General features: G+C 40.0%; 1 protein-coding gene across 3 annotated transcripts in view; it reads right to left on the bottom strand.

The window, feature by feature from the left end:
• Nucleotides 1-14,129: 14,129 nt before the first annotated feature.
• The window catches only part of ZFP69 (ZFP69 zinc finger protein), a 44,533-nt gene continuing 41,610 nt past the window's right edge, over nt 14,130-17,052 (bottom strand). For all 3 annotated transcript variants that reach the window (XM_060395954.1, XM_027968363.3, XM_027968369.3), the window contains one exon: nt 14,130-15,496. In XM_060395954.1, coding sequence (XP_060251937.1) covers nt 14,361-15,496 — 1,136 coding nt within the window. In that variant the 3' untranslated portion in view covers nt 14,130-14,360. The remainder of the gene's footprint in view (nt 15,497-17,052) is intronic.

Genomic DNA, 17,052 nt, shown 5'->3' with positions numbered 1-17,052 from the left:
AGAGGCCTCTGCGGCGCCGCTTAGTCTTAACCTGCTTGCGACTCAAGACTGGCAAGCCGCTAGCTGCGGATCGGAGCGGGGTCCTGGTGCGAGTAAGCGTTAGTGCTGAGTCTGCGCTTTGCCACCTTGGATTCTGTATATTGTTCTTTGCATCTCGCACCAGCTTCCCCAGCGGAGAGAAAAGCCACAAACTCACTTTTCAAAGATGCTGGCACTCGTCTCATCAATGTATTTCTTTTTTCTATTTGCTTACTTTTTAGCTAACCCTTTTGTTAGGAAATATAACACAATCATATTATGAACTAGAAAGATAAGTATAATAGTCATTGAACAGACATGTCATCATGTAGAGCAAAACTAGAATAGTGTCAGGCGCTTCACAAATGCACTCTCTGCCTCCTTCCTAAGACCAGTAGTCTGACTTTTTCTTCTGTTTAATTTTGGTTTTATATTGGAGCACTTTTGATTAACAATGTTGTACTAGTTTCAGGTGTGCAGCAAAGTGACTCACACATATACACGTATATATTTTGGGAGGGGGGCTTCCCTGGTGGCTCAGTGGTAAATAAGGCACCTGCCAATGCAAGAGATCCCAGTTCGATCCCTGAGTTGGGAAGATTCCCTGGAGCAGGACATGGCAACCAACTCCAGTATTTTTGCCTGGAAAATCCCATGGCCAAAGAAGACTCGCAGGCTACAATCCACCCGGTCACAAAAGAATTGGACACAACAGCTAAACAACAGCAATCCTGTTTCAAATTCTTTTCCCATTAGGTTACTACAGAATATTGAGCAGTGTTCCCTGTGCTATACAGTAGGTCCTGGTTGGTTATCTATTTTAAATATAGCAGTATATATATGTCAACCCCAAACTCCCAATGGATCCTTCCCCCCACCACTAGTCTGACTGATATGACGATCATTGTTTTAAAAAACACAGTTTTTAATAATGTATTTGCAAACTTGATTTGTGACAAAGGTGGCATCACATAGCAATGGAGGAAAAAAAGATGGTCTTTTCAATGAGGGTCTGTGACAATAGGGTATCCTTATGGAGAAAAGATAAAATGAGACACTTACCTCATTTCATCACAAATATCAATTCCAGGAGGATTTAAGACCTAAATACATTTTGGACTTCATAATAGGGAAATATTTCTTTTAAAAAATACATGAATGCTTACTCAGTTGTGTCCAGCTGTTAGCAACCCTGTGGACTGTAGCTGACCAGGTTCCTCTGTCCATGGGATTTCCCAGGCAAGAATACTAAAGTGGTATTCAAAAATTAAAAAAATGTTAAATAATAAAGAAAACTACAAAGGACATTTTGGGTCTGTTGAAGAAGTTAAATGTGACATATATTAGATAATTAGATAACCAATTACCAACATCCTGAGTGTGATTTTGTGGCTGTGTAGGAAAACATCCTTGTTCTTGGAAATGGGAAAGTTGAGGAAAATCTTCTTAATCAAGTGAAATATGAGTGGGCATTGCTTATTGAGGCTGGAGGTTTCTGCCTCCTCCCAAATGTAACTTTCCTTCACCAAGATGTAATTCCCAATGCTGTGAAAGCCCCTCCTCCACTCTTTCACATATGGACCTATTATCTTCCAATAGAGTTTGAGGAGGCAGTACTGAGGGGTGGAATCAAGCAAAAGGGACTGAGAAATGATCACACCATGGGGAAAAGATATGTCCAAGTTAGCTGGATAGTGTTCCCCAAAACTTTCAATCTCAAATTTCAGAAAATATTACCTTCCCCCCAAAAGGCTATCATAAGAAGCCTAGGTTTTTAAGGGGTGTGTGTGTGTGTGTGTGTGTGTGTGTGTGTGTGTGTGTGTGTGCGCACGCGCGCATGCGCGCGCTCAGTGGTATCTGACTCTGTGACCTCATGGATTGCAATCTGCAGGGCTCCTCTGTCCAAGGAATTTTCCAGATAAGAATACTGGAGTGGGTTGCCATTTCCTACCCAGGAGATTTTCCTGACCCAGGGATTGAACCCGTGTCTCTTGAGTCTCCTACATTGGCAGGCAGATTCTTTACCATTTGCCTCTATTTAAGGTCCTCGATTAATGTCCATCTGTATACGAAAATCATTGATTTAGATCTTCTATCTCCAGGGATGTCTGTAATCTGGGAAATACTATTAGACACAAATCATGTTTCCTCTTTCTGTCTTACCTTCCTTACTCTTTCAGAGCATAGAATTTGTACCTCTAAACCACACTGATTACATTCTTTCATTTAAATGTTTATCTATATGAGTGTTCTCTAGAACTCTACTGTCCAATACATTAGCCTCTAGGCACATGGGGCTCTTAAGCATTTGCAATGTAGCTAGACCAAAATGAGATGTGCTGTAACTATAAAACACTGTATTTGTAGATTTAGTAAAAAAAAAAAACAAAAAAAAACTAATAACTTTTATTTCGATTACATGTTGAATTATAATATTTGGATATGTTATATCAAATTAAATATATTTAAATTTTCATTTTATTTACTGCCTTTCATTATTAGTTTGGTTGCTAGAAAATTTTAAATTCCTTATATGATTTGCATTTTCATTTTGACTCACATTACATCGCTCTTGGACAGTGCTCTTCTTGAGCATCAGAATATAAGGGCAAGGAATTTATCTTACTCAAGTTTTTGTTTGTCACAAGTGCTAGAACAATTATTGATATAATTGTTACATGCTTAAAAGAAACCCACTGATAATATTCTGTATTTGAGAATCTCTTCTTCCCTGTGTTAGGATCAGCTTCTCTTTAGCAAAACACCAGTTTCTGGTAATTGAAAAGAGCATTGCTTAGTTGGAGAAAGCCAGAAAAGGTAGCCCTAAACCTAGGAATTTTCCACTTTGATTGTGATCCACACAGTCAAAGGCTTTGGCATAGTAAATAATGCAGAAATGGAAAATTCTGAAAGAGATGGGAATACAGACCACCTGACCTGCCTCTTGCGAAATCTGTATGCAGGTCAGGAAGCAACAGTTAGAACTGGACATGGAACAACAGACTGGTTCCAAATAGGAAAAGGAGTACGTCAAGGCTGTATATTGTCACCCTGCTTATTTAACTTCTATGCAGAGTACATCATGAGAAATGCTGGGCTGGATGAAGCACAAGCTGGAATCAAAATTTCCAGGAGAAATATCAATAACCTCAGATGTGCAGATGACACCACCCTTATGGCAGAAAGTGAAGAGGAACTAAAGAGCCTCTTGATGAAAGTGAAAGGGAGTGAAAAAGTTGGCTTAAAGCTCAACATTCAGAAAACTAAGATCATGGCATCTGGTCCCATCACTTCATGGCAAATAGATGGGGAAACAGTGGAAACAGCGGCTGACTTTATTTTGGGGGGCTCCAAAACCACTGCAGATAGTGAAATTAAAAGACGCTTATTCCTTGGAAGGAAAGTTATGACCAACCTAGATAGCATATTAAAAAGCAGAGACATTACTTTGCCAGCAAAAGTCCCTGTAGTCAAACTTAACGTTTTTTCCAGTAGTCATGTATGGATGTGACAGTTGGACTCTAAAGAAAGCTGAGCACCGAAGAATTGATGCTTCTGAACTGTGGTGTTGGAGAAGACTCTTGAGAGCCCCTTGGACTGCAAGGAGATCCAGCCAGTCCATCCTAAAGGAAATCAGTCCTGAATATTCACTGGAAGGGCTGATGTTGAAGCTGAAACTCCAATGCTTTGGCCACCTGATGCAAAGAACTGACTCATTTGAAAAGATCCTGATGCTGGAAAAGATTGAAGGCGGGAGGAGAAGGGGACGACAGAGAATGAGATGGTTGGATGGCATCACCAACTCAATGGACATGAGTTTGAGTAAGTTCTGGGAGTTGGTGATGGACAGGGAGGCCTGGCATGCTGCAGTCCATGGTGTCGCAAAAAGTCAGACACAACTGAGCAACCGAACTGAACTGAAAGCTAGGAAGTTAGGGGACCTGGGTTAAGAACGTAAGACTGGGCCACACTTCTGCTAAAACAGGCAGCCTCAGATGTAGGACATTTGAACCCTTGACTCAACTAGGGTTTATTCATTTATCAGTTTAATAAACCCAGGAGCTCTAGCCTCAAGTGAGGCTTGATCCAGGTCTCAAACAGTATGATCAGAACTGAGTTTTTGCTCTCCAGTTTCTGGATCTGTTTCCTCTGTGTTTCATTTATATGCAGTCTTCCTCCTCTTCCACTGTCAGTAGCTTCCAGGGCCGCTTCCAAGGCCAGTTTCAGGTTTCTGTCCAGTGACGAAAACAGTCCATTCCCTAATATCTCAAATATAAGTCCAGAAATTGTCCAATTGGCCCTGATTACTCAAAGGGGGGCTATATACTTGTCTTAACCAGAGCTGCCAAAAACAAAACAAACAGAGCCTGAAGTAAGGATTAGATGCTTGCTTTTTTTTTTTTTTTTAGGTACAAACCCAGGACTTCCCTGCTGGTCTAGTGGTTAAGGACTTCCCTCACAACTCAGTCGGTAAAGAATCTGCCTGCAATGCAGGAGACCTGGGTTCAATTCCTGGGTTGGGAAGATCCCCTGGGGAAGGAAATGGCAATCCACTCCAGTATTCTTGCCTGGAAAATCCCATGGACAGAGGAGCCTGGTGGGCTACAGTCCATGGGGTGGCAAAGAGTCGGACACAACTTAGCGACTAAACCACCTTGTGGTTAAGACTTATGCTTCCAATGCACGGGGCGTGGTTTCAATCCTTGGTCAGGGAACTAGGTCCCACATGCAGTGTGGCATGACCAAAAAACAAAGCAAAACTGCAAAACCATGGTACCGAAGGTAAGAAAAGAAGGAAATGTAGCCAACAACAGTGTGAAGCAAGCTGAAGTGGTATAGCCCTGGCTATTGTGTCATGCTGAGCCATGGTCTTCCACAGTGATTCCAGAGTAATTTTATAAAATTAAAATCCCTTCTAGTACAAAACCCAATAGGATCAGATCTAGATCTTTGTTAATAAATTTAGTCAAGGACTCAAGTGTTCATCCAAAATTTCATAAATTTGGGGTAGTATTTGCCATAGTCTGTGTGCAGGTTGAAAGAGAATTTCCAGACATGAGGTAGAATGAAAGGAGAAAAGAGTTTATTAGAGCAGGAGATACTGTTAGAACAATGGGCCAGCTCAAGGGAAAGCTGACCCCTTTTGCAGGCTAGTAGCCAGTTTTTATAGCCTCCAGAGAGAGAAAACTCCTCCTGGAAGCGTGGCCTTGGGTGACTGGTTAGGATGCTATAGGATGGGTAATAGGGTGGGTATTTTACCTCATAGGGGGTCCAGGAACTGGCCAGTGTAGATCAGGAGGCTCATGGCAACAACTGTTATGGGACTTGGTTAATTCTGGAAATTTTTGTCCTGTGACCTTGATATAAGTCTCCATACCTGTGACCTTGATAAAGGGCTCCATAGTCCCATCTCTTTTTATTTATGGGCCAAATATTTGGCCTGCTTATGATGAACTGACTACCTACCCCATCTCAGGTCATGGGGACACAGGTCACTGGGAAAGGGATGATGACCATTCCTAGATTCTTCAGGCTTAACAGAGGCATCGTGGGGTCCTGGGTTCCAGTGCCTGCTCTCTGACAGGGTGCATTTACAGAGGGAGATGAGAGTCCACAGAATGACAAGGCAGCTTGTTCAAGTATTGTCTGAGTGTTGGCCAGGTGATATTCTTGTTCTGCTATTATCTGGAGATTTAATTGTCATATTTTAGAAAAAACAAATTTACCAAGAAGTTTGAAGATACATGGCCTGAAGATTAATAGAAGTAGAAAGGCTGCCAAGTGGCTTAGAAGAGGGGCTAGCCAGAACCAGAACCAGACATTGGTCTGTGGTATTAAATGTTTCTCTAGGTATGGGAAGATTCAAGAATTGGACTCATGAAAATCTTTACCTGAAAGTATGAAAGCACCTCTCATACAGGGACTCTTGGGGATTTTCCCCCACCACTTGCTTGTTCCTTTCTCCTCAAACCCTCTGCAAACAGGCAAATGGCTATGGAAGCAACTGAGAAACTCTGGCTAGGGTTACCCTCTGGCATGTTCTAAAGTCCCCATAGCCCACTGCACCCCAGTAGCTGTCACCCAAGTGGGTGAGGGCTCTCCTTTCTTCTTTCTTCCTTAGGCTGAGGATTAGGCCAATTGATAATGTGCTGGCATGGGTCAGGCACTTAAAAGACATCACTGCACCTGCTGCTTGAAGACTCCTGTGACAGGATAAGGTGGTCATGGAATGGACCAGGCTACAGGGCATCCACCCTCAGCAAGACAACTTCCGTGAACCATGAGGCATATATTGGTTCAAGCAAAACACTGAGCCCACTTCCTTGGCCACCACCTTCCCGGTAGGACTAAAAGACAGATTCCTCACCCTGTCTTCCCTGTTATTTTCACTTTTCTTTCAGTCCAGATTGATTTACAGGAGCTTAGGTATTGCCTCTGAACCATCCCAAGAGTGCCTTCCATGTTTCAGGAAATCACCAATTGGAGAATTATCCACTGGTCTTGGGAATCTCTCTCTTTTTTGTCTTTCCATGCCTGAGTCACATGGTTGATGCCTTAGCCTCATGGTTTACACTTAGGGGTCACCTCTCACTGTTGGATGCAACTGTTGGGATGGTCAGCCATTTTGTGCCACTAGTTGAATGGCGGGCTCACTGGGACAAAAGGGATGCCTTTGAGTCAACTAGTGACTCTCAGTATCCCCATTCTACAGCATATAGGCTAAAAATTGGTACTAGTATGTCCAGGAGCCTCCCTCAGACTCACCTTTGGCTACATTCTCAGGAACTGGAAAAATTTGAAAATCTAGACTGACCTCAACACAAATTGGAGGACCAAGAAAACTGATCTCTTAATGGCACACTAAATTATACCTCCATCCTCCAACTTGATCTCTTTTGCTGAAAGCAGGGGAAAAGGACTCACTCAGAAGTTCCTTATGTTCAAATCTTTATGACCCTTAATCAGAACCTTGTTCTGAGGTACACATGCCACATGTCTTTTTGTTGCCGCCTTATCCCCACGCCCACCCCCATCCCCATCCCTCTCTGTCTCCTTCTCCATCAGATCTCCTAGATGACCCCAACTCAGCTTTTCCTGTCCACATTTGATCTTTATCATTGCAGACAAGGAAGGGATTCTGAAGTTCCCTTTGGTCCAGGACTTTCTCCTAGCCTGAGGGATCAAAAAACTCTCCTAACATTCTAAAGAATCCCCTTCTAACTTCTCCTCTCTCTGGGGGTGGGGAGTGTTGGGGGGAACCAAGCTTTCCCTACTCCTGCAAGTTCCCCTACTCTTCCAGATTCTTCTGATCAAACTAAGACCCCACCTCCCCAGAGGGACAATCCTTGCTAGGACAACATTTTATCAGTCAGTCTGCCCCTGTTAACAGAGCTGATTTGAGCACTCTAATTTAAATTTTAGCTATTAGACCATGACCACAGAAGGGAAAAAAACAGTATGACTGTGATATTCTTTAGACTCCAGAGAAAACTGGTTAAAGTGAAATCTTTCTGAAATTATACAACCAGTTTTCCTAGCATGTAAATTAGAAAAAGACAGAAATATGCCTAGGAAAAGCTTGAAGTTAACTCTTATCATGTCCTTGAGATACACAGCCCACATTTTGTGAGACTTCAGCCTTTGGTAAATTGGTAGAACTTCAAGTCAAGGGAAAAAAGGAACAAAGAGACATTTTAAATCTCAAGCGAAAAATTATGATATCAGATCTGTCTCTCTGGATTTATGTCTCAGTGTATGTCTTAGTCTTTGGATAATATTGCTGAGGTTAATTCGTAAATGAGCTCTAATTTAATTGGCCTGAAGAAAGTAAGCACCTATAAATCAAACAATTCTAAATACAAGAGAAATTAAGCTAAAGGAATTCCAGGTTCATGTGAATGAGGAATAGTCAATATTAAATTAATACCTAGTATTTAATGTTTGTTGATCTAATTAATATAGACATATCTTAAGAATAATCAACATTAAGCACAATATTTTTATTGTACTTAAGTTTAATATAAACTAAAGAGCTTATTATATCTGTTGCAAATTTGTCCATAAGGGAAGTAACTCAATGTGAATAAACTTTTAAGGAAAGAAAATGTGAGATAAGAGTTTTTAGGTAAACTCTATTAAAAATAATTTTGTTTTAGTCTCTCCAGATTTTGGTAACTTGAATTTCTAGGGTTGTGCTAAATTAAGTGTTGGAAGTTTATTGAATAGCTAGGTCACTCCCAAATAAAATAAGATACTGAAACATTAATTACTAAACATTGGCTTCCTTTTACAGAAAAACTAAAGATATTTTGAACTATTAATGAATATGTTTGGTGCCATCCTGAGATGTTCCCTATAAGAAAGGAAATGTTTTTAGAAATAATTTAGAAATTATTGGTTATTTTCACCAATCTACAGAAAGATAATATAAAGGACAGTTCATGGTTGTTTAAGAAAAGTAGGATGTTTTTCTAGTAAAGGAGGTATAAGCGTCACACCTGTGACCTTGGTATAAAGCTCCACAGTATTCTCTGAAGATGTGCACAAACTAAATCTGGGAGGATAAGTAGGAGCTAACTAAACAAAGAAGTTAGGCGGAAGGAGGAAAAACTAGCATAACTGATGAACAGAAACCATAAAAGAGCATAGAATTTAGAGGGCCATAAGATGTTTTGTCTGGAGAGACACATGCTTGGGGAGAAATTTGGGGCCAACTGCTAGAAAACTAGGCAATGCTCCATACCAAGTATTCTATTAAGGAAATGGACCTTTACTTTTTATGAGAAACCACTGAAGGATTTCTAGCAACAATTTGATTATATATTTTAGAATGACTACTTTAGCAGCAGTGGGGAAGTTAGATGAGTCCAGATTAGATATAGAAAAAATAGTTGGGAATCTAAGCAATTAGGAAATGCTAAGAGCCTGACTAAAGCACTGACAATGGAGATAGAACAGGGGGTATAAACTGATGAGGTCCTAAATAGAATGTATAGGACCTGGTGACTGACTGGGGGATGGGGGGGGGGGCAATGGATGAGAGGGAGAAGCTTAAACTGAGGTTTACTGTGAAATATCCAAGGAGAGATATACGGTGGGATGTTGAAGATAATGACTTGGGTTCAGGAGAGATTTGTAAAATATAGATGTAGATGTAAGAGGTGTTGGGATGGTAACAAAATCAATCAGACAAAATGTCTAACTTGAGAAGAGAATGTGCCTAAGGACACAACTCTGGGGAAGAACGTTCACAAGACCAACAGAAGGAGAAGTGCCTGGGGGACAGATTGAATGAATGAATAGGCAGTGATAAAAGGCAAAACCAGTGGGTAGGTTCTGAAGCATAATTTATGAAAGATCTCCTTGGGGCAATAGCAAATCTAAAAAGTAAAATTCTTAGAATGATGAAGTGCAGCTATGGTCAGCCATTGAGGGCAAGTGTTTGGAGAATCAAATTAACAAATTTAGAGGAAAAAATGATAAACAATATGATTCAGGTAAAAAGATGTGAGTAATTAAAGAAGAGGATTCTTCACTTCTTCATCTATAAAGGGAGAAGTTTCAATTAGGTGAATTCCTAGACCCTTTCCAGCTCTTAAGTTCTGATCTGATGAGCTAGCGTTGAAGAGTGAGTAGGATCTGGAACTCTATGAACAGTAACTCTTTCTTCTGCTCTCCTGCCCCTCCAGCCCTCCTCTCCCATTCACCATCACACCCTCCACGTGGTTCCCACAGAAGCTGAGATCTCTGCTTACAATTAATTAGTTTAGGGTAGGCAGCGGACCTAGCTGGGTCAATACAAGACCTTCCTCAGGATTTTGAGATAAACATTAAGAAAAGACAGTTTCTCTCTGGGTAATGAAAAGGGAATATATGTAAAATCTAAAGTTGATGATAAACGTGATTTGCAATGAGGTGTTGGGGGTGGGGGGAGGGGGAGCTGAAGAATGAAGAAGACACAAGAAGCAAAGATCAGAGACAGAGAGAAAACTGCCTGGGTTTTCCAAAGCATTTCAGATCTTGGTCTCATACCACTGTTATAATGTATCACTGCCCTGAATACCATGATACCCCAATATCCTTCTATTAACAACACAAGAGAAGACTCTACACATGAACATCACCAGATGGTCAACACTGAAATCAGATTGATTATATTCTTTGCAGCCAAAGATGGAGAAGCTCTACACAGTCAACAAAAACAAGACAGGGAGCTGACTGTGGCTCAGATCATGAACCCCTTATTACCAAATTCAGACTTAAATTGAAGGAAGTAGGGAAAACCACTAGACCATTCAGGTATGACCTAAATCAAATCCCTTATGATTATACAGTGGAAGTGAGAAATAGATTTAAGGGCCTAGATCTGATAGATAGAGTGCCTGATGAACTATGGAATGAGGTTCATGACATTGTACAGAGACAGGGATCAAGACCATCCCCATGGAAAAGAAATGCAAAAAAGCAAAATGGCTGTCAGGGGAGCCCTTACAAATAGCTGTGAAAAGAAGAGAAGTGAAAAGCAAAGGAGAAGAGGAAAGATATAAGCATCTGAATGCAGAGTTCCAAAGAATAGCAAGAAGAGATAAGAAAGCCTTCTTCAGCGATCAATGCAAAGAAATCGAGGAAAACAACAGAATGGGAAAGACTAGAGATCTCTTCAAGAAAATTAGAGATACCAAGGAAACATTTCATGCAAAGATGGGCTCGATAAAGGACAGAAATGGTATGGACCTAACAGAAGCAGAAGATATTAAGAAGAGGTGGCAAGAATACACGGAAGACCTGTACAAAAAAGATCTTCACGACCAAGATAATCACGATGGTGTGATCACTCATCTAGAGCCAAACATCCTGGAATGTGAAGTCAAGTGGGCCTTAGAAACCGTCACTATGAACAAAGCTAGTGGAGGTGATGGAATTCCAGTTGAGCTGTTTCAAATCCTGAATGATGATGCTGTGAAAGTGCTGCACTCAAGATGCCAGCAAATTTGGAAAACTCAGCAGTGGTCACAGGACTGGAAAAGGTCAGTTTTCATTCCAATCCCAAAGAAAGGCAATGCCAAAGAAGGCTCAAACTACCGCACAATTGCACTCGTTTCACATGCTAGTGGTGGCTCAGAGGTTAAAGCATCTGCCTGGAATGCTGGAGACCTGAGTTCGATCCCTGGGTCGGGAAGACCCCCTGGAGAAGGAAATGGCAACCCACTCCCGTCTTCTTGCCTGGAGAATCCCATGGAAGGGAGGAGCCTGGTAGGCTACAGTCCATGGGGTCGCAAAGAGTCGGACATGACTGAGCGACTTCACTTTCACTTTCACATGCTAGTAAAGTAATGCTCAAAATTCTCCAAGCCAGGCTTCAGCAATACGTGAACCATGAACTTCCAGATGTTCAAGCTGGTTTTAGAAAAGGCAGAGGAACCAGAGATTAAATTGCCAACATCCACTGGATTATGGAAAAAGCAAGAGAGTTCCAGAAAAACGTCTATTTCTGCTTTATTGACTATGCCAAAGCCTTTGACTGTGTGGATCACAATTAACTGTGGAAAATTATGAAAGAGATGGGAATACCAGACCACCTGACCTGCCTCTTGAGAAATCTGTATGCAGGTCAGGAAGCAACAGTTAGAACTGGACATGGAACAACAGACTGGTTCCAAACAGGAAAAGGAGTATTTCAAGGCTGTATACTGTCACCCTGCTTATCTAACTTATATGCAGAGTACATCATGAGAAACGCTGGACTGGAAGAAGCACAAGCTGGAATCAAGATTGCTAGGAGAAATATCAATAACCTCAGATATGCAGATGACACCAACCTTATGGCAGAAAGTGAAGAACTAAAAAGCCTCTTGATGACAGTGAAAGAGGAGAGTGAAAAAGTTGGCTTAAAGTTCAACATTCAGAAAACGAAGATCATGGCATCCAGTCCCATCACTTCATGGGAAATAGATGGAGAAACAGTGGAAACAGTGGCTGACTTTATTTTTGGGGGCTCCAAAATCACTGCAGATGGTGATTGCAGCCATGAAATTTAAAGACGCTTACTCCTTGGAAGAAAAGTTATGACCAACCTAGGTAGCATATTCAAAAGCAGAGACATTACTTTGCCAACAAAGGTCCGTCTAGTCAAGGCTATGGTTTTCCAGTAGTCATGTATGGATGTGAGAGTTGGACTTGAAGGCTGAGTGCTGAAGAATTGATGCTTTTGAACTGTGGTGTTGGAGAAGACTCTTGAGAGTCCCTTGGACTGCAAGGAGACCCAACCAGTCCATTCTGAAGGAGATCAGCCCTGGGATTTCGTTGGAAGGACTGATGCTAAAGCTGGAAGCTCCAGTCCTTTGGCCACCTCATGTGAAGAGTTGACTCATTGGAAAAGACTGATGCTGGGAGGGATTGGGGGCAGGAGGAGAAGGGGACGACAGAGGATGAGGTGGGTGGATGGCATCACTGACTCGATGGACGTGAGTCTGAGTGAACTCCGGGAGTTGGTGATGGACAGGGAGGCCTGGTGTGCTGCAATTCATGGGGTCGCAAAGAGTCGGACACGACTGAGCACCTGAACTGAACTGAAGACTTAACTAGCCTCAGTTGATTTGTTACTTGCAACTTAAAATATTCTCAGCTACTAGAGCCCATATGGGAAAGAGAAAAGTAAATGGAAGGTGAGGCTATAAGGTAGACTAGATGTAATGAGTGCCAGGCTTTGGTTTATAACTGATTAGTGGTGATGGAGATGGGAAATCCATCAACACTCTACAGAATCACTAAAACTTTAAATAATAAAACTGCCAAAATGAAAAGTGAACATCTACAAAACCACTGTGGTCCTTTCATTGGCACTCAGCTTTTGCAATGTAATAGGCAATGTCAACAAATTAATGAATGCTCTCATTAATGTTTTTTAATTAGAAAGTCATGTCCTATCTTATTTCTGTCTCCTTCCACAAGTGAACTGAAACTCAGTAACATAGCCATAAAATGCTATGTATGGTCAGTTGATCCTTTGTAGTATAGCCTGCCATCTTAAGCATCCTGACTGAATTGTCCATTTTCCTCCATTTCAAACAAAGGTGTTGTAGCCAGGATTATACTTCCTAAGGCAGGTGGATTAGTCTCTTAAGTGACTATACTTCATCAGTTACAGCCTCAGAAGTTAGGGACTGGAGCAGTTGGTGGAGAGATGTTTTCTTCTCCAACAGAGATTGGTTGGTTTGGCTGCTATTTGATAAGATCCAGCTAATGCTGACTCCAGGGATGCAAGTACTGCTTTTCTGGGGGATGAGCTTAGACTCTACTTCTAGGCCATGTTATTGAGATAAACTGATACTTCTTTAATGGATTATAAGGCTGCTGGATATGCTTCAGTACCAGATATGGCTCCCACATGGCTTCTAATCTTGCTAGTAGGAAAATAAGTTAGTCCAACCTCTCTGAAGGTCAGTTTGGCAGTATCCATCATACAGATGCACATACCCTTTAGCACAGAAATTCCCATTCTAGGAATTTACCCTCTGCATCTTCTTACATGTAAGAAACAAAAACATGTGTAAGAGTATTCACTGCAAAATTATATAAATAAAAGACTGGAAATTCAAAAGGTCATCTACAATGAAATGGCTAAATAAAGTACATTCAAACCATGGGATACTAAACAGCTGTTAAAAAAAGAACAAGTAGGCACTTTGTTTACTGATATGGAATAACCTCCATGATACACAGTGAAGTAATAAAAGTAATATGCATTTGTCTAGGGAGCTGCCATTTATGCTTAAAAGTAAAAAAATGTATGCTTGTATTCTTTTGGATTTAAACAGAAAGCTCTCTAGAAGGGTGTACAAAATATGAGTTATAAAAAATGGTTGCCTGTAGGTAGAATTTTGTGCGGAGGATGGAGAAAGGCTTTTCACTTACAAAACTGACCATACCTTTTGAAATTTATACCATGTGAAGAGTTTCCCCATTAAAAAAAATAAAATTTTAATTAAAAAAGTAGGGGTGGTGGTGATGTTTTAAACAGCAGTTTCCAAATGCTGGTCTGTATCTGTGAATGCCCAAGAAAAATAATTTATTAATCTACCATGAAATTATAAAAATAATGATGTACAAAATTTTCTATATTGTTGAATTTAATTTGAAGGGCCATCTTTTATTCTCGATTAAGTAACTTTGTGTGGAGGTATTAGTAAATAGTAGTTATCAATGTAGTGTTTATTTACACAATGAGCAAAACTAGAAGTTGGCATCATTATGTCAATTTCTCAAATTTAGAGTCCTAAAATTCAAAGCACAGAGCTACTGGTTTAGACTTAGCTTTTGTTCTCATGGTACATAATCTGTTTTCAGATATGATTTTGGAAGACATTTCTCTTGTGTATTTCATGGTGTCGAGTAAGTGATGAATTATAGCTGAAGGCTTTTCCACATTCATTACATTCATAAGGTTTTTCTCCTGTGTGATGCCTCTGATGTTTCTTAAAGGATGAATCATGCCTGTACGCTTTTCCACAGCGGTTGCATTCATATGCTTTCACTCCTGTATGAACAGTTTTATGGTTGCTAAGGTGTATCCTCTGCCTAAAGGCTTTCCCACATTCTTTACATTTGTAGGGTCTCTCCCCAGTATGGATTCTCTGGTGATGCGTCAGATAAGCTCTATGACTAAAGGTTTTACAACATGCAGTGCATGCATAGGGCTTCTCCCCAGTATGAATTCTTATATGTTCACTAAGGTGTCTAATCTGTCTAAAGGTTTTCCCACATTCATTGCACGTAAAGGGTTTCTCTCCAGAATGAGTTCTCAAATGCTGGATCAAGCTAATGTTCTGGCTGAAAGCTTTCTGACATTTATCACATATGAAGGGTTTCTCCCCAGTGTGGGTTCTATGATGCTGATTAAGAGACGAGCGATGTCTGAAGGCTTTGCCACATTCTTCACATTCAAAGGGCTTCTCACCAGTATGGATTCTCTGGTGTGTGGTAAGGGACGCACTTTGACTGAAGGCCCTACCACATTCTTTACATCTGAAAGGTTTCTCACCAGTATGAATTCTCATGTGTTCAGTAAGGTGAATGGGTTGTTTGAAGGCCTTTTCACATATATTACATTCATAGGTTTTCACTCTTACGTAACTTGTTGGATGAGTAATCAAATCTGATTTGCATTTGTTTCTCTTTCTAGGTGTGTCACACTTACGGAGCCTCTGTTCTATAACAACATTTGAACTAACAATATTTTTGCCAAATTTGTAAGTTTCTTGGCTTCTCTTCTTATGGATCATAATGGTTTGTCTCACATTTCTTCCATGGTGATCCTGGTGCTTTTCTAACTCGTCATCATATTTTGAGACTTTCTTCAATGTGGAATAAATGACATCATCTCTCATTAACCTTTCCATCATCATGCCATGATATAACTGTTTTTGTAAAATGTTGTATTTTGCATTTGATGCACTGGTTTCTGTTTTACTCTCCAAGTCTGAAAGAAATGGAAAAAATGCAAATAACTCATATTCATTATGCTTTTAAAAGTCAATTATTATCCTGAGTATGGAATACAGATTTAGATAACAATACATATAAAGTACATGAAATTTTGAATATATTTATTTTTCGCATGAGGCCTGACCAGATATACAACCTGTGCCCCCCGCACTGGGAGCATGCAGTCTTAACCACTGGAGTACCACAGAAATTCCATTAAATTCTGAGTGTATTTAAATATGGTTATGTAGCCTGGAGAGGTAATGGGAAATTAAGACACAATGAACAAGGTCAATGTGTGATTTTATATACAGAGTAAAAATTTGAACATTTTAATCTTTTTCTTTCTATTAATACTAAAAAATAATATTTCAGGGCTATGTCTTAACAGTGTCTTTTTAATTGATAACTATTTTTGGAAAACATTCTCAGAAAGATAAAAAGATTTCCCTCTTCCTACTCCAGCTAGTTCAGAAAATAGGTTTGAGGGAATTCCCTGGCAGTCCAGTGATTAGGACTGTAAGCTTTCACAACTGAGGGTGAGAGGCAATGCTTCAAAGCTTCAGTGCTTCATCAAGGAGCTAAAATCCCAAAAGATATGCAGTGTGGCTAAAAAATAAAAAAACAGAATAGCAATAAAATGTATGTCCTTCAGGATGAATCTGACAAAAGATGTGTAATGTATACAAGACTTTTATGGGGGGAAATCCTGAAAATTTATTTTAAAAAATTAGAAAATGTCAATAAGTGGAACAATATACCATGTTCCTGGACAATTGGACTCAATATCATAACATTAATTCCCCCCTAAATTGATCTATAGATTCAATATATTCCAATCAAAATACCACCAGAGAATTTGTGTGCATGTAAATATAATTCATACGGAAAAGCAAGGGGCTAACAACAGCCAGGACAATTTTGAAGAACAAGATATTAAATCTCACTATGAAATACAGTAATTAAGACAGTCTGACATTAGAGATAGAAAAATGGAACAGAACAGATAGAGCCCAGAAATAGACTCAGGCATATAAAGAAACTTGGCAGGTGACCCAGTAGGCTAAACTATTCAATAAATGGTTCTTGGGCTTATTATCCACATGTTTAAAGTTAAACTAGAGCCTCACCTCACACTATATATAAAATATATACAGATTTAAACCTAAACATGGAAAATAAAATTTTAAAGATATAAAATAATATATATTTTTTCTATAAATCAATAAGGAAAAAATAATAGAAAGATTTGCAAAGGATATAAACAGGTAATTTACAGAAGGGCTTCCCTGGTGGCTCAGACAGTAAAGTGTCTGACTGCCATGCAGAAAACAAATCCTGGAAGGATGGCTAACAAACATGAAAAACATGCTCCCTCTTATTAGTAATCATGAAAATTAAAAACACAAGACATCGTATTCAACCACTGAATTTATAAAAATGTGAAAGTTTGACAACGCCAAGTGTTGACAAAGACGCTGAGTTCCGGAACCTCTCAAAACTCTCAGATGGGAGTACCAACTGGTGCAACTACTTTGAAGAAAAATTTCC

This window comes from Ovis aries, chromosome 1 (genome assembly GCF_016772045.2).
Source record: "Ovis aries strain OAR_USU_Benz2616 breed Rambouillet chromosome 1, ARS-UI_Ramb_v3.0, whole genome shotgun sequence".
NCBI lineage: Eukaryota > Metazoa > Chordata > Mammalia > Artiodactyla > Bovidae > Ovis > Ovis aries.
This window is presented reverse-complemented; position numbering and strand designations above follow the sequence as displayed.